The 18,573-nt window shown below is 49.3% G+C and overlaps 1 protein-coding gene across 5 annotated transcripts in view; it reads right to left on the reverse strand.

Moving 5' to 3' along the window:
* The window catches only part of ABCC1 (ATP binding cassette subfamily C member 1), a 155,001-nt gene that overhangs the window by 81,536 nt on the left and 54,892 nt on the right, over positions 1-18,573 (reverse strand). For all 5 annotated transcript variants that reach the window (XR_014840714.1, XR_014840713.1, XM_021086560.2 and 2 more), the window contains exons 6-7: positions 5,186-5,247; positions 2,661-2,792 (exon numbers count right to left, since the gene is read on the reverse strand). Coding sequence is in view for 3 of the 5 variants with exons in the window: in XM_021086560.2 (XP_020942219.2) it covers positions 2,661-2,792; positions 5,186-5,247 (194 nt within the window). In the remaining 2 variants the exon portion in view is untranslated. The remainder of the gene's footprint in view (positions 1-2,660; positions 2,793-5,185; positions 5,248-18,573) is intronic.

The following is an 18,573-nucleotide window of genomic DNA, read 5'->3' on the forward strand; positions in this document are numbered from 1 at the left end:
CTCTACTTAGGAACAAGTAGAGATTCTTTTTTCTTCTTTCATTCTTTGTTATTTCTTTATAGGGCCACACGTGTGGCATATGGAAATTCCTGGGCACAGCTGCCAGCCCACAACCACAGCCACAGCCGTGCCGAATCCAAGCCACATCCGTGACCTACGCCACAGCTCGCGGCAATGCCGGATCCTTAACCCACTGAGCAAGGGTGGGGATCGAACCCGCATCCTCACGGACACTATATCAGGTTCTTACCCCGCTGAGCCACAACAGGAATTCTATGGAATAAGCAGAGGTTCTTAATTCCTTATTCAAACGTGTGCCTGAGCCTTTTCACATGCAGATACGTGGTGTAATAAAACAAATCCCTCGCCTTTTAGTTTGCTGTTAAATCCTAGCAAGAACATTACATTGAGTTTTAACATTAGATATGTGGGTGGGTTATTTTTATATATTTCCTTAAAGTACATTTAAGAGGTGATACAACATCTTTGTTATTCAAGGGCACGATGGGTCTGAAGGGTTGAGAGCCACAGCTTCACACCTGTAGTTTGGAGTTTTGTTTCCTTTAGTTTTTGTTATTTGCTCTTTGCACGCCTTTATGAAATAGACAATATGAAGTAAAACTTAACTTCTTAAGAAAGCTAAGAAATGTAAAGAAAAACACTTTCTTTAAACACTACTGCTTTTTAAAATATTAAAATGCTTTATTAGAGTACCTGATATAATAAGATCAAGTGCACACATTTAAAGTATACAAGAGGGAGTTCCTGTCGTGGCTCAGTAGTTAATGAACCCAACTAGTATCCATGAGGACTAGGGTTTGGTCCTTGGCCTCGCTCAGTGGGTTATGGATCCAGTGTTGCTGTGAGCTATGGTGTTGGATCTGGTGTTGCTGTGGTGAGGGTGGCAGCTGCAGCTCTGATTCAACCCCTAGCCTGGGACCCTCCATATGCCATGGGTGTGGCCCTAAAAAGACAAAAAAAAATTTTTAAATAATAAAAAAAAAAAGTGTACAGAAGGAACTCCCGTTGTGGCACAGCAGGTTAAGAACCCGACTAGTATCCATGAGGATACAGAGTCATCCCTGGCCTCCCTCAGTGGGTGAAGGATCCGGCGTTGCCACAAGCTGCGGTGCAGGTCACAGATGCAGCTCAGATCTGGCATTGCTGTGGCTGTGGTGAAGGCTGGCGGCTACAGCTCCGATTGGACCCCTGGCCTGGGAACCTCCATATGCCTCGGGTATGGCCCTAAAAGTAAAAAGGAAAAAAAAGGAAAAAGAAAATCCACCTGTCTTCTCACTGCATTTGAGATCAAACCCCCAAATCCAAACCGAGTACCACAGCCTATGGGACCCCTGCAAACCCTTCTCCTACTCTATCTCCCCCTGTTCCCCCACCTCTCACTCCACTCAAGCCACACCAGCCCACTTGCTGCTCCAGAAGCACGCCACACTTCTACCTCAGGACCTTTGCATGAGCTGTTCCCATGAACTAGAAAGCACTTCCCCCACACCTGCACAGGGCTCACCCCCTCCTTGCACACGAATCTCTGCTCAGATGGCACCTTCTCAGAGAGCCCACCCCTGCCCACTGTACCTGAATCAGCCCCCTCAGCCACTCTTACTGTCATTGCCTCAATCTTGTCAACAGACTTAACACTCTCCGCAGTTTCTCATCAAGGAATGTTTGAGTACCAATGTCCTGTCTCCCATACAGAATGCAAGTGACACCAAACAAGGAGCCTGGGTGTTTTGTTCCACTATCTAAACCCTTCAGGGCCTAAAGGGCACTAGGCACATCAGCAATAATCAATTGTACCAACGAATCAGGATGGGCCAGGCCTGTGATGGAGCTTCAAGTTCAAGGCCAATTCTCTTCCCAGAAGCCTCACCTGCCTACCTCACAACATCTCCAGCAACCAACTCCCAGGGAGAGCCCGGGGGACAGCAGCGTGGGCATGCCCGCCACCACCATGGGAAAAAGGCCAAGACAAGCAGTCAGTGAGGTTGCAGTAACCCTCAAGAAGGAAGCTGCAAGAGCTCCCATTGTCGCTCAGCAAGTTAAGAACCCTTAGTGTCTTCAAGGATATGGGTTAGATCCCTGGCCTCGCTCAGTGGGTGAAGGATCCGGCGTTGCCACAAGCTGCAGTGCAGGTCACAGATGCAGCTCAGATCTGGCCTTGCTATGGCTGTGTTGTAGGCTGGTGGCTGCAGCTGCAATTTGACCCCTAGCCTGGAAACCTCCATAAGCCACAGGTACGGCCCTAAAAAGACAAACGAAAACAAAAACAAACCCCTCAAGCAGCAAGAACACTCAGGTTTCCAGGGGCTCAGAGAGAATCAGAGGAAAGAAGGGTGACTCAGAAAGGGCAGGGTTGCCCACCTGGGCACACGCTCGCCGATGGTGGCAGCAGACAGGATTCCTTCACCCACCTGACACTTTTCTCTCCTTTTCTACCCGGGTTGCCTTTGCTACATGTCAGCCTCCACCCTACTTTGCAGGTGAGCAAACCATGGCTCAGAGGAGTGAGGCAGCCCGCCCAGGACCATGAGGCTCGTGAGAGGCGGCACCACCCCCATCCCGGGTCTCTGTGCGGGGACGGAGCTGACCAGGTGGCCCTGCAGAGCGTTTGCCTGCCCCACGGCAGGAGGTCCGGCACTTACTTTCTGGACTTGGCACATTCCTTCTTCCAGTTCTTTACCAAAACGGGCACGACTTGTTCTGACATGTCCTCCTTGTTCAGGGACCAGAGGTCAGTGATCTCCAGGGGCTGCCGGTAGCCTTGAACCATCAACCTGAGGCCAAAACACAAGGTGGGAGGCGGTAAGCATCAGGAGGACACTGGCCCCCCAGCCCTGCCCCTGTGCACCACGCCACCAAAGGCAGCTGCACCCACAAGACCTGAGTGTGGGTGGCCACGTGGGCACATTCCATCATTATTGTTACTTTTTTTTTTTTTTTTTGCTTTTTCGGGCCACATATGGAGGTTCCTGAACTAGGGGTCCAATCGGAGCTATAGCCACCAGCCTACACCACAGCCACAGAAACACGGGATCTCAGCCACATCTGCGACCTACACCACAGCTCATGGCAACACCAGATCCTTAACCCACTGAGCAAGGCCAGGGATCGAACCCGCAACCTCACGGTTCCTAGTCCAATTCATTTCCACTGAGCCACAACGGGAACTCCTCATTATTGTTACTTCTGTTAGGTCACCCAGGGAAAACAGCCTCATTTTTTAGAGATACAAACAGAATATTTAGAATGGCTCTATTTATTTTAAAAAAATAATTTTTAAGGCTAATTTGGCAAAACACTAACCATCATTAAATTGGGTGATGAGTTTATTAAGGTTTATTAGACTAGCCTTTCCACAGCTTTGAACACTTTCCTCATAAAAAGTAAAAAGCTAATATTTTAACTTGCCTTTTGGAAAAATTTCAGGCGTTTCCACTAGGTGCAGTGGGTTAAGGATCCGGCTTGTCTCTGCAGTGGCTCAGGTCACTGTGGAGGCACAGATTTGAGCTCCAGCCCAGCAGGGGGTTAAGGATCTGGCACCACCACAGCTGTGGTGTAGGTCATAACTGCAGCTCAAATTTGATCCCTGGCCCGGGAATTTCCATATTCCATGGGCACGGCCAAAAAAAAAAAAAAAAAGAAGAAGAAAGAAAAAAAAGGGACAAAAGAGCTGAACTTAAAAACACTTTATTGCTAAAAAATGCTAACTACCATCTGTGCCTTCAGTGACTTGCAGTAATAACATCATAGATCACAGACTCCCATAACAAATAGGATAATAATAATAATGAAAAAGTATGCAGCATTGTTAAGAATTAACAGAATGTGACAGAGTGACATGAAGTGAGTAAACACTGTTGGAGGAGAGTTTCCCACAGACTTGATGGACACAGGGCTGCCACAAACCTTCAACTGGTTTAAAGTAAAAAACAAAACACAATATTTTGAAGCATAATAAAATGAAGTACGCCTCTATTATTTTTTCTGAACTATTTCATTCAGAGTGGTTGGACTCTACACACCTCTCCCCTTAAATACTAGTGTGTATCACCCTAAGAAACAGGACACGCAGAGTTCCCATTGTGGCTCAGCAGTTAAGAACCTGACTAGTATCCATGAGGACACGGGTTCAATCCCTGACCTCGCTCAGTGGGTTAAGGATCTGGCGTTGCCGTGAGCTGTGGCTGCAGGTCACAATGTGGCTGGGACCCCACATTGCTATGGCGTAGGCTAGCAGCTACAGCTACGATTCAACCCCTAGCCTGGGAGCCTCCATATGCCACTAGCGCAGCCCTAAAAAGCCAAAAAAAAGAAAGAAAAAAAAAAAGGATATGCTCTGATTTAACCAGAGTACAAGGACCAAAATGAGAAATATGAAGCCTGGCTGGCATGACCTGCCGTCCATATTCAAATCACGCCAATTGAGCCAGCGATGTTCTTTAATGGCAATTGAAAAGTACATGAGAAAAATATTTAATTTTTTAAGTGTTCACAACAATTTTTTTCTTTTTCTTTTTTGGCCACATCCTTGGCATGTGGAAGTTCCTAAGGCTTGGAATCGAATCTGAGCCAAGCTGCAACCTACGGGGGATTGAACCTGGGCCACTGCAGAGACAGCACCAGATCCTCAACCAGCTGTGCCACAATGGGAACTCCCTGTAAAGAGTTTATAAAGACAATGAACAATGCTTATCAGGGGAGGCAAGGGGTTTAAATAATTTCCAGTAAGATGCTGACAAATGTGTGGGGGGAAAAACATGCAAATAAAAGGGTGAGAAGGGAGTGTACTGAGTGGCAGGCAGTGGCTACCTCTGGCGTTCTGGCGCTGTCGGTCTATGCACGTTTCTCTTACCCACTTTGCTAATGGGGGGAACCAATGCCAAGGAAGACAATTACACTTAATGCAAAAAAATAGCCAAATCTGAAGCTGAGCCAGGAGCCTGCAGCTTCTAACTGTCCAAGCCCAGCCGTCCACAGGATGCGAGCCATTTAGGTTCCTGCCCGTATCATGTGAATGTGGAGTCAAGGTCGGTGTCTCTAAGACCCGGGCCCAGAACAGGCACATGCAGGGCACAACCCTGTGGGAAGGGCGAAGGAGGGAGAACAGGCGTCTGAGCCAAACACTCCTGGCCCAGCACCCACCCGAGGCCTGGGGGCCAGGACTTACCCTGTGATCCACCAGAAGGTGATCCTGGAAAGGAAGGAGGCGCTGGATTCTGGGCAAGGATTCTAGCGGAGAGAAAACACAGGGTGGGGAGCAAAGGGAAATGAACCATTAAACTTCTCATCTACACCAGCTCCAGGCACCTCTCCAGGGACAAACGGCTACTCTAGAGCCAGCAAGTCGCACCCTGAAAGGATTTCTCTCCCGAGCCCCCCCGGTGGCCTAGAAAGAAACACATGGCGGTTCCTCCAGTTTTACCCAGCAGTTATTTCCTGAATATCTGCTATGTGCCAAAAGGGTACAAGACATCCCGTAGCGGTCTTATCTTATATCTCATAGCAACGCCATGCACATGGTGCTACTGTGGTCCTCGTTTTATTCAACATATATTGACTGGGCATCTACAATGTGCCAGGGACCCTACAAAGTACTAGCATCATCTCATGTTCTCAAAGAACCTTGAGTATGTAGTATTACTACTATTCCTACTGCTTTCACTCATTCATTCCACAAATATTTTCCAAGCACCCCCTATGTGCCTACCACTTGTATATAAATCTGAACGGACATATAATCCTATACCAAGGTAGTAATACCACCACCTGCTAACACTCTCTGCTAGCTAGTTCTACGTGCTTTACACAAGTGATTTCACTTAATCTTCATAATCACACTACGAAGCAGGTTAAAAGCATCACCCTCATTTTATAGTGAGAGACACGAAATGAAAAGACTTGCCTGCGGTCCCACACTAGAAGCAGTGGAGGCAGAAGGGGAGCCCCAAACAGTCAGGGTCCAGAGAGAAAACATTCATCAAACGATTGCATGAATAAACACAAAACCACGACTGTGCTGAGGATCACAGCCCAAGGGCAGGTCAGCATCACCAGTGAGATCACTGGCATCTCCCTGGGCTGATCTAGTTGACAGAGGCCAGGGAAGGTGTCCCTGAGAAACACATCTAAGCTGGGGTCTGAAGAGTGAGGAGATGATAACTAAGTGAAGGGAAGAGGCAAGGTGGTCCCAGCAGAGAGAACAGTGTGTGCAAAGGCCCTGTGGTAGAGGGGAACACAGCCAGCTCCAGGAACCAGGAGGGGGCCTGAGCAGCCTACAGTGGAGGCCACATAAGCAATGCTGGTCTCCATCCCAAGGGCAACAGGAAGTCATCAACAGATTCGAAGCAACCTTCCAAAGAACCTCTTTCCCAGAGCCACAAAGAGGAGCTCCAGCTCAACGCCAGAGAGACAACGGATGGGTCACTGGCACAGAGCCCTCAGGACCGCACACAAAACTGACACTTTCAGGACTAAACCCTGAAACACGAGCGTTAGCAAAGGTGGAATCACCTGGCAGAGATGAGAGCATCAGCCGAGGATGCCGCTCAACGTTCCAGCATTTTGCAGAAAGAAGGTGCCGGAGAGTCTGAGATGGGAACCCTCTCCTCGGGTGGTTGTCCACCCAGGCTGGGAGCACTTGAAAAACAAAAACACCGTGGAGCTCCCATCGTGGCGCAGCAGAAACGAATCTGACTAGGAACCATGAGGTTGCAGGTTCAATCCCTGGCCTCGCTCAGTGGGTTAAGAATCTGGCATTGATGTGAGCTATGGTATAGGTCGCAGACGCGGCTCGGATCCTGCATTGCTGTGGCTGTGGCGCAGGCTGGTGGCTGCAGCTCCTATCCACCCCCCAGCCTGCAGAAATCTGTGGAGGAGATGGGATTACAATAGCAGAACAGAAGGCTTGGAGCTCACCTTCTCTCATAAAACCAACAGAATTTCAACCAGATGCTGAACAACCTTCAACCAAATGGACTAGAAACTTTAAAAAGATCCTACACCAGAAGACAAAGAGGCAGCCACATCAAGACAGGAGGAGGGGCGATGAGGCGATATAAGCAACCCCATACCTGCTGGGTGGGAAGCCCGCAGACTGGAAAATAACTATCACAGACTCAGCTACAGGAGGAGAGTTCTGAGCCCCGCGTCAGGGTCCCCACGCCTGGGGATCTGGGATTGGGAGAAAGAGCCCCCGGAGCGTCCGGCATTGAAGGCCAGTGGGGCTTGTGCGCAGGAGCTGAGACTGGGGGAGACGGAGCCCCCATTCTTGAAAGGCGCACACGGGCTTTCAAGCGCACTAGGTCCCAGGGCAAAGCAAAGTCTCCATAGGAATCTGGGTCAAGCCTGACTGCAGTTCTTGGAGGATCTCCTGGGGAAACGGGGTGACTGTGGCTCGTTGTGGAGGAAGGACACTGGAGGTGAAGGCCTCAGGAGTGGCCATCGGCGTGTGTTCCTCTGGAAGTGGCCATGCAGGGAGAATCCGGCCCCAACCATCAGCGCTGAGAAGCCCCAGGCCCAACAATAAGCAGGTGGGAGCACAGCCCCGCCTATCACTAAACAGGCTGCCGAAAGACCCCACAGGCACAGAGCCGCTTCTAATCGCACCCAGAGACAAAGCCCCACCCACCAGAGGGAGAGGAATCAGCCTCACCTGCCAGTGGGCAGGCACCAGCGAGCCCGGTACCAACTGCAGCCACAAGGAGGGCAGAGACCAGAAATAAGAGAGGCTACAACTCTATTGTCTGCAAAAAAGGAGACCACACGGAAAACCTATAGAAATGAAAAGGCAGAGAAGTATAACGCGGAAGAGGGAGAAAGAAAAAAACCCAGAAACACAGCTAAGTGATCTGGAGATTATCAGCTTCCTAGACCCCTAGCCTGGGAACCTCCACATGCCTCAGGGTGAGGCCCTAAAAAGTCAAAAAAAAAAAAAAGAAAAAAAAAAGAAAAAACAAAACCAAAAACACCATTTCTGCCTGGTCCCCACCCCCCAGAGACTCTTATTTAGGCGGTCTGGGGTGGGTCCAGGTACTTGAGTTTTTGTTTTGAATGCCCAGCGTCTCCTTGATAAAGTGGCCAGGCAGGAAATGTGTAAGAGAAGCCCAGGACATCTTGTCACAAGAGAGAGGAGAGGGGTTGTTCAGAGGCCTCAGAAGCAACCAGAAGTAGCTTCCACGAGCCCAGAAAGGGGCAATTTGAGCTGCAAAACAGATAGTACGTCAAAAGGAATGAGACACATCACTTATGTTTAAACATACGAGTTCATCCTGATCCCGGAAAAGAAGAAAAACCTCTGGGCATCACTGATGCAAAGATGCCAGTGGACCAAGTCGTCGTTTTGAAAACAGAACATGGAAAGAAATAAGCATTTGTCTATGACACCACAGGAGATGCAGGGAACTGTCTTTGCATAAACATGGACCAGCAAACAAGTGAAAAAGGAATGACAGCACGTAAGAGGTTGCACCATTTTGTAACCATAAGGGTATTGAAATACTTGATATTACAGAATTAGTCATCAATGGTTTCAGGCCAAATAATGGCATCGCTGTTGCACTAGTTAAAATCCTGTATCTATTGGGAATTATCAATGGTGGGAAGCGGGGAAAGAGTATACAGGAACTCTACCAATTTTGTAACTTTTTGTGAGTCAAGTTGCTTCAAATAAAAAGTTACTAAAAATTTGGAGTTCCCATTGTGGTGCAGCGGAAACGAATCCAACTAGGAACCATGAGGTTGTACATTTGATCCCTGGCCTCGATCAGTGGGTTAAGGATCTGGCATTATCGTGAGCTGTGGTGTAGGTCACAGATGCGGCTCAGAGCCTGCGTTGCTGTGGCTGTAATGTAGGCCAGCAGCTGTAGCTCCAATTGGACCCCTAGCCTGGGAACCTCCATATGCCACAGGTGCAGCCCTAAAAAGCAAAAAAAAAAAAAAAAGTTACTAAAAATTTTAGGAGTTCTCATTGTGGCTCAGAGAGTTAAGAATCCAACAAAGTCTCTATGAGGATGTGGGTTTGATCCCTGGCCTCACTCAGTGGGTTAAGGATCCCAGCATTGCCAGGGATAGGTGGCAGATGTGGCTCAGAACCGGTGTTGCCATGGCTGTGGCGCAGGCCCGCAGCTGCAGCTCCAATGCAACCCCTAGCCCCAGAACTTCCATATGCTGCAGAAGTAGCTGGAAAACGAAAAAAATAGTTATTAAAATTTTTACATCCCTTATCTTTCAGAGACACACGTTGCAATGTTTACATGTGATGCAGGGTGAACAGCCCATGGCAGTTATTAGACTGCTGTCCACTTGGGAGCACATTCAAAAGCTTCCAGCATGGAAAGCTTCCCCAGTGAGTCGACCACGAAGCCTGGGCTGAGAACCACCAGGCTCCACTCGCTCTGGGGCCAGGAGGCCTGGGGACTTGCCAGTCCTAACCGCCCTGGAATCACCTGTGGAGCTTCTTAAACACAGACGCAGAGTCCCAGCCCAGACCAAGTGGCTCACCAGCTCCGAGGGCGGGGCCCCGGCATTGGGACATTTGCAATAAGATTAATCAGATGCAGCTGGCCCACAGACTGACATTCTAAACCAACCAAAGGCCAGATAGCCCCAGGTTCAAATCCTCGCACTGCTGTTCTCTAGCCGAATGACCTTGGGTGTGTCCTTGCACCCCCAAGGTCTCAGTTTTCACATCTGGGAGATGGGAGCGGTCAGTCCTACTGCTAGGCCCGCCTCAGAGGACCACAGGGAGGGACAAGTGAAACGAGGACCACACGACAATGTTCTAAGCTGGAATTTTTCCAACCTGAGGCAGCAGCACAATTCCTGGAGGAGGTGGTAGTAGCTGGTTTCGCTTCTGGAAGTGGGTGGATTATCAGGGAATCGCAAATGCACTTCAGCTGCAGCCCAGTTGCTACCCACTGTGAAAAGCTCAGGTGCTGGGAGAGAAGGGGACGGGGCGGGACACAGCTGGCAATAACTCATTCATTTCTTAAGCAAATATTGAGGGCGGACCTGCTTACACGCCAGGAGGTGGCTGAGTACACCCAAGGCAGAGCGACGCCTGCACACACACGCCTGCACACACACGCCTGCACACACACGCCTGCACATAGGTGAAGTCCTGGCCCCGTTCTGCTTCCCACCTGGGTAGAGATGGACAGGAAGCAAAGCGAGATGCAAATAAGTACGTAGCTACAGCCACGTGGTGAGAGTTGCAACAACAACAACAAAACAGAATGCCAGAGAGAGAAGGGGGTGAGGGCGGGGCCACGGGGACGGGGGACCCCTGTGTGAAGCAAGGTGGTTAGAAGGAGGGTCTGAGTCCCAGCTCTGCCACTTAGTGGCCAAGGGGCCTTGGCCGAGTTTCTTGCTGGGGATGAGATTACAGGAGACAGAGCCTGTGGAGAACTCAGAGCAGCTCTGGTGCAGAGGAAAAGCTAAGGCAGTGACATCAGCAGTATTAACATGAATACCCACGGCGCACACAGTCCCAAGTCTGCCGTTTCCTACAGACTTGTGACACACCAAGCGCTGTACCAGATGCTTCATGTTGGGGTTGGCAAACCCAGGCCCACAGTCTGGCCACTTGCAGAAAAGCTGTGTTGGGACCTGGCAATGCCCTTCACTTCTGTATCGCCCACATCTGCTCCCCAGCTCTGGCGGTGGCAGAGCTCAGCAGCTGCGACAGAGACCATGTGGTCTGCTATCTGCCTCCTTATGGAAAAAGTTGGCTGACCCCCTGCTTACATCAGACCTCAGGATACGAAGAGCAATTCTTTTTTTTTTTTTTTTTTTAGGGCCTCACCTACAGCATTTGAAAGTTCCCAGGCCAGGGGTCGAATCAGAGCTGCAGCTGCCTGCCTATGTCACAGCTACAGCAACACAGGATCTGAGCCACATCTGCGACCTATACCACAGCTCATGCCAACACCGGATCCTTAACCCAACGAGCAAGGCCAGGGATCAAACCCACATACTCTTGGATACTAGTCAGATTCTTAACCTGCTGAGCCACAACGGGAATTCCCAAAGACGGTAATTATTAAGGGGAGGCACTAGAGCTCAAAAGATGGCCTGGTGCTTCCGACTCCAGCCTTCCTTCAGTCTTGGTGTCAACATGGAGTCATCCCCTACGCAAAGATACCTGGCTGTGGGGGCGAGTGGGGGCCCATGCCCATGCCCATGCCTGGTGGCAGGAAGAGGGCTACCTCAGCTGGAAGGAAGCAGGACCCTCCTCAAATTCATTCACCCAGAGGGAAACCCACCTTTCCCTAACCTGCAGGAGGCCCTGATGCAATGTGCAGGTGTCAGGTTTACCCACAGGAGCCTCCCAAATCCTGGCTTGGCTTTCAAAACCAGGCAAGCCCAGCTGTGGGCTGAGAATGACACCACCCAAATCTGATCACAATCATTTTGTAAATGTATAGAAACAGGGAATCAGTAGGGTGTGCACCTGAACTGACAGTGTGGCAGGCCAATTATACTTCAATTTTTTAAAAAAAGATATGTAAACACAGGATTCTAATAGGTTCTGCAGTGAACAATATTTACATTACATAATGATAGAAACACTAATTACAGATATAATTTAAAGTACTATAGGAGTTCCCTGGTGGCCTAGTGGGTTAAGGATCCAACACTGCCACTGCTGTGATGCGGGACAGATCTCTGGCATAGGAACTTATGTACCAAGGGCACAGGCAAAAAATAATAAAAAATTAACATGATAAAATTTCGGGGAGAGGATGAGGAAGGCAAGGTGGAGGTATTACATCTTCATCTCAACATTTATAAACTTAAAAACTGCTTTGTTCTTTTCTTTTTATTCTGCCTGTAGGAGATGACAGACATTAACTAAACCTACTGTGGAAAACGTTTCACAACATTTGTAAATCAAACCATCAATGCTGTACGCCTTAAACTTCATCAGTGATGTATGGCAGTTATTTCTCAATAAAACTGGGGGGGAGGAGTTCTGGATGCGGCGCAACAAGATCGGCAGAATCTCTGCGGCGCCAGGACGCAGGTTCGATCTCCGGCCCAGCACAGAGGGTTAACGGATACAGCCAACCTGGCTTGGATCTGATCTCTGACCTGGGACCTCCATACGCTGAAGGGTGGCCAAAAAAAAACGAACAAACAAAAACAGGGGGTGGGGGAGGGGAGAATGAAGCAACTGGTCATCTTCCTAACTAAAGGTGAATTCATTCCATTTATAGGTAACTATATGCAAATGAAGTCCTACCTCTGAGGCCATAAGAAATGATTGGGGGGATGGGGTGGAGATTAATCCTCATTCTAGCTAATAAAAATCCCAGTCCCTGTGATAAAAATCTACCCTCCAGTTTGGAGAAAAAGGAGCCCTCCTATACTGTTGGTGGGAATGTAAACTGGTACATCCACTATGGAGGACAGTACGGAGCTTCCTTAGAAGACTTAAATTAGAGTTACCATATGATCCAGCAATCCCACTCCTTGGCATATATCCAGACAAAACTTTCACTGAAAAAGATACATGCACCCTTATGTTCACTGCAGCACTATTCACAATAGCCAAGACTTGGAAACAACCTAAATGTCCATCAACAGATGAATGGATTAAGAAGATGTGGTATACATACACAATGGAATACTATTCAGCCATAAAAAAGAACAAAATAATAGCATTTGCAGCAGCATGGATAGAACCAGAGACTCTCATACTGAGTGAAGTAAGTCAGAAAGAGAAAGAGAAATACCATATTATATCACATATCTGGACTCTAATATACGGCACAGATGAACCTATCTACAGAAAAGAAACTCATGGACATGGAGAACAGACTTGTGGTTGTCAAGGGGGAAGGGGAAGGAGTTGGATGGACTGGGAGTTTGGGGTTAGTAGATGCAGACGATTGCATTTGGAATGGATAAGCAATGAGATCCTGCAGTATAGCACACAGGACTACATCTAATCATTTGTGATAGAGCATGATGGAAGATAATGTGAGAAAAAGAATGCATATATAACTGGGTCAATTTAAAGTAGAAATTGACAGAACACTGTAAATCAACTATAACTAAAAATTCTTTTAAAAAAGAAAAGACACATGCACCCCACTGTTCACTGCAGCACTATTTACAACAGCCAAGACATGGAAGCAACCTACATGTCCATTGACAGAGGAATGGATAAAGAAGATATGGTACATATATACACAATGGAATTCCACTCAGCCATGAAAAAGAATGCAATAATGCCATTTACAGCAACATGGATCAATCTAGAGATTATCATACTAAGTGATACGAGCCAGAGAAAGACAGATATCATATAATATCACTTACATGTATAATCTTTAAAAATGACACAAATGAACTTATTTTCAAAACAGAAATAGACTCACGGACACTGAAAACAAACAGACTTAGTTACAGAAGGGGAAAGTGGGGGGAGTGATAAAGTAGAGGAATTTAGGCTAACAGACACACACCAATATATAGAAAACAGATAACCAAAAAGGATCTACTGTATAGTACAGGGAACTATACTCAAGATTTTGTAATAACCTGTAAGGAAAAGAATCCGAAAATATATATGTGTGTGTGTGTGTGTGTGTGTGTGTGTTTGAATCACTGTGTTGTACACCTGAAACTAACACAACATTGTAAGTTAACTACATACATCAGTTAAAAAAAAGAAAAAAGAAAATCTCCCCTCCAGATGCAATAAGGTTGGTTCAGCAACACGAACATTTCAGTTTCTTGTGTATACCATCCAAGAACCTTCTCCTGATCATCTCCCCAGCCCTCCCTCCTCCTCTGGATCCAGATGCAGATCTGCAGATCATCGGAGGTCACATCGGGCAGGCGGAAACTGGGTCCCATCACACCCACACAGATAAGAAATTACATTAGTCTGGGAGGAGGTTTCTGGAGGTCCCTGTCTGACATGAAAGGCCTTACGTGATAACGACAGCGTTCTGGAGTCGTCAAGAACTGATAATTTTTTTAAAAAGGAGGAAAGAAAAAGAAGAGGCAGCTGGACGGGGATTCAGGCAGCATTCCATTCAACAGAAACCAAGCAAAACTTTCTGGCGCAATTCACAGAGCGGAAAAGGCAGGGCTGCCAGCCTGGGGCTTCCCCACCTCTGCGACTGGACGGGAATGACTCCCTTCTCAGGAGCGAGGAGGCTTATTAACCGCTCCCCGCATTCAGTTAGATACAAGGATAATTCAGACTGGTCCCCACTGAAGGTGAAAGAAGAGAAACGAAGTTTTATACCAAGAGAAGGCTGCGTTCTTTGGCATCTATACCTGGCACTGGGTGGTTTGGCCAGAAACCGCGAGGTTTACACTTACTGGGTCAAATAGCCCCAAGCACTGGTGCTTTGAGAACTGGCCATCCATTACCTCCCACGGGACACAGCTGGGACCTCATCTGGGGCCTCCAGCAGGGCCTCCAGCATTCTGGCCCTTTCAGCAGTTCTCCGGGTTCCCACCCACCCTTTCCGGGTTTGATTCTGCTTTGGTTCACTTTTCTGCCAGTTCCTCCAACTCAGCCTGCCTAAACGCCCCGCAGGGAGGGGTGAATCAGGCAGTGGGACAGCTCTGACCAGGGGTTCTCAAACGCGGCCCTACCACCACCATCCGCACGCAGTGCCTGGAAACGCTGGGGCCTCACCTCGACCTACCGACTTCGGTGCGCTGGGGGCGGGGCCCGGCCCAGCTCCGCCTTTTAACAGGCCCAGCCGGGGATGGGGATGCCCACGCAGGCGCAGAGGGGAAGGGCGCACGGCGGGAGGGCTCCGGATCTAGCCTCACGAAATTAGGCAAAGAAAAGTCACCACTTTGAACTTCTGTGTCCTCATCTGTAACAATGGGGGAGATTCGCAATTCCCCCCGCAAAAGAAAGTTGCCTTGATCTGAGGATAGCATAAGTTAATTTTACTTATTCACACAGGCTGCTATTTTGACTTTTTTTTTTTTTTTTTTTTTTTTTTTTTGCTTTCTAGGGCCCACACCCTCGGCATATAGAAGTTTCCAGGCTAGGGGTCGAATCAGAGCTACAGCTGCCAGCGTATACCACAGCCACAGCAAAAGAGGATCCGAACCGCGTCTGCGACCTACACCACAGCTCATGGCAACACCAGATCCTTAACCCACTGTTCAAGGCCAGGGATCGAAATGGGGTCCTCATGGATACCAGTCAGATTTGTTTCTGCTGAGCCAGGACAAGGAACTCCCAAGGCTGCTATTATTTATCACTGGCTGGACCACCTGAACATCAGACAGTAAGGAATTCATTGGTACAACTTGTAACACTGGTGCTTTTTGTTGGCTCGGCCAAATCTCAGCTGGGCAGATCTCCAGGCACAGGACTGCCGTGACCTCCCCTGCAGCCCACGTCATGCACGCTGCCTTTCCCCATGAATATGTCTGTTTTCTCCTCCTGGTTTTTGACACTTTGTTACACACAGGGTCACTCTTCAGCTCAGCCCTCTCTGCAGCAATGGCTTCCTAAGTGCCACCAGCCTCCTTGTGCCCTACGCATCTTCCTTCCAGGCAGAAGGATCCTCTAAAACTCTTCCAACCGGGGTGCGTCCTCCCTTGCCCCTTCCCCAGCTGAAAAAACCGTCTGACCAGAATTCCTAGTCCTTATAGTGACACCCAATTCCTCCCTTCGTCTTTCACGCTCAGCTCCCTGGCCCCTCTGACCCAGCCAAGCACAGGTTCACGCCGTTCCCAAACACTCACCAGCTCCATCACCCTGATGGACATGCTGTCCCCTCCATCAGAAGCATCCTCCCAGCCTCTATCCAGCCTTCAACCTCATTAGCCTGGCCCAGGCTGCCCGTTTCTCTGGCCTGGGCACACCCTCCCCTGGCTGCTGGCACTGGAGCCCCAGGCTGCGTTAAGGACTAGTCCTAGGCCCCTAGCACTTCCCTGCCTTGGAGTGCCACTGTCCAACCCGGAGCTGGTGGCTTATTTGCCCGCTTCCCCCTCCTCCATCTCTCCTAAGGGTAGTCAGCGTTTGTTCATTTCTAGGTGCTCAGAGCCCAGCTGAGCCCCTGGCACAACACTGAATTCCTAAGTGATCAAAAGCATAAAGACGAAAGGCATTTTAAATGGAGTTTGGGGAAGTTCCTGTTGGGGCTCAGCGGGTTAAGAACCCAACATAGCATCCACAAGGATGTGGGTTCAATCCCTGGCCTCGCTCAGTGGGTTAAGGATCCATCATTGCCACAAGCTGTGGCGTAGCCGATGTGGCTCGGATCCGGTGTTGCCATGACAGTGGCAAGAGAGCTGCATCTCTGATTTGACCCCAAGCCCAGGAACCCCCATATGCCACAGGTGGGGTCCTAAAAAGAAAAGGAATTTTTAAAAATGGAGTTTTTGATCATCTCATTAACAAGCTAAGCCCAGCAATTGCCTCTGGGCTGAGGGAGATAGAAACCAACTGTGAGGGGACAAAAGGGGACTTCATGGGGTCCTGGGAAGGTTCTGTATCTTGATAGGGGGTTGAGTTACTCATTTGTCAGAACTCATCTAAGGCTAGGTTAGGATGCAGGAGTGTCACTATGTAAATTTAAGATTAAAAAAAAAAAAAAAAACAGAACCATAAAGAGATACTGTGCTCTGACTAATGATCTGCACAGAGAAGTGTCTGAATGAAGGATACTAATGTCTTTCCAAGTCAGTTTTAGATACCAAAAATCTCAGCCAGCCGCTGGCCAGACAGATAGGTGATAAAACAAATTTAGCAAAATGTTACCTTGTGGGATCTAGTTGGTGGGTAGATGGGGGGTACTGACTGTACAGTTGAAATTTTCTGTAGGTTTGAAATGTTCATAGTAAAACATGCCACATTTACAGGCAGGCCCGAAAATACCTCTTTCACCAAATGAGCTGAACAACTGTTAAGGATGTGCTAATAATAAACCAGCGCTTCTCAACCACGAGCCACTGGGAGTCTTGTTAAAAGGAGAGCAGGCGCAGCGGGACTTGGCAGGCCCGAGATGCTGCATTTCTAATGAGCACCTGGGGGAGGCCGATGCTGCTGGTTCGAGGACCCCACTTTGAGAAGTGAGGGTCTGCCACCTGCCACATTTGCCCTTGAAGCCCGCAAATACCAATGGAGACTCCCTCCCTGCACCCTAAGCTGTAGCCTCAGGGCCAGCAAGATAAAAGGGCCAGAGGCTGGGGACCAGTGGGAGCCCTGGCCAGCCCTGTGAGGTCTGCTCAGCCAGCCCCAGGGCCTGACACACAGAGGGGAACAGCCCAGCCGGGGAAGCAGGGCCAGGACAGAGCTCTGAGTCACGCATCAGGCACAGGGCCAGCTGGGGAGGACGGAGGCTCCGTGACTCAGCAGCGAGAGAAGCCCAGTGCTCCCAGCTCACATGCCTGCCCTGCCTGACCCCGGACCTGGCTGACCACTCTCTCTGAGGACAGGCAACATGTGACTGCTGCTCTGGGGATGGGACAGTGACAGGGGCTGGACTCTTCCCACTTTCCAGGCGCCACTGTGATGTCGGGGAGACAGCAGACAGAGAGGACCGTCCTTCTCCCCAGATCACAGGCCTGTGGTTCCAGGACAGGGAGGGGGGCAGCAAGCCTCAAATGGAGCCTCAACCCACTTTCAAAAAGGGGACACAAAGGTCCCGCAAGGAGGAGTGACTTGTCCAAAGTCATGAATATGAGAGTCATGCAACCTCATTTCCAGCTTTCATCGCAATTATAGTCACATGGTCATTTGTCTGCCGACCTGCTTGCTGACTATCTCCCAGGAAGACCACAAGCCTCCTGAGGGCATGGGGCAGGCTGTCACTTCCCCCAGATGGCCAGGCATCTTCTGCCTTCTCACCTGCTCTTCTTACAATGGGACCTGGCCACGCCCCCATAGAGGTGGGGCCTGTGTGCCCACCCCTTGCCTCTAGAAAACTTCTGTGACTGCTTCCAGCAAGAGGGGATGGCAGTTGGCATAACGGTGTAAATCAATGATAATTTAAAAAAAAAAAATTCAACTTAAAAAAAAAGAACTTTAAAGTGAGGGGGAAAAAAAAGAGGGTTGCCAGGAGTGACTTTATGTGACTTCCAGGACTGGATCCTGAAAGGTGACAGAGCTTCCACCTGGCTCTCTCTGGGCACACTCAGGCTTAGATGCCCACCACCATGCCGTGAGGAAGCCCAGGCAGCCTGGAGAGACCACACGGAACCGCCAACCCCGCTGAGGCTCCAGCTGGCGGCCAGCCTTAACCACCCGACAGGTAGCTGAGGAAGCCTTCCAGCCACCATCCCACTGCGACCACAGGAGAGACTCAGAGACTGAGAACCACCCAGAGGACTCAGTCAATGCCCAGGCCTGTGAAACAATAATAAAGTTCCATCGCTGCTTTATGCCACCACACTCAGGGCGGTTTGTGCTGGAGAAAGAGGTACCCCAGCAGGGTGTGAACCATGTTTTTCACACCCTGCTAGGTCCCCAGCACCAAACACAGCATACCACTGGTGCTTCATAAATGGCTGCTGAAGGGATAAAGGGACTCAGGTGACATGAAAGCCCAGGGTGTGCCTGACTCC

This window comes from Sus scrofa, chromosome 3 (assembly GCF_054392235.1).
Source record: "Sus scrofa isolate SSC_HxYL_T2T_F1_AM1 chromosome 3, Sscrofa_HxYL_maternal_Yorkshire_Landrace_v2.0, whole genome shotgun sequence".
In the NCBI taxonomy this organism is placed as follows: domain Eukaryota; kingdom Metazoa; phylum Chordata; class Mammalia; order Artiodactyla; family Suidae; genus Sus; species Sus scrofa.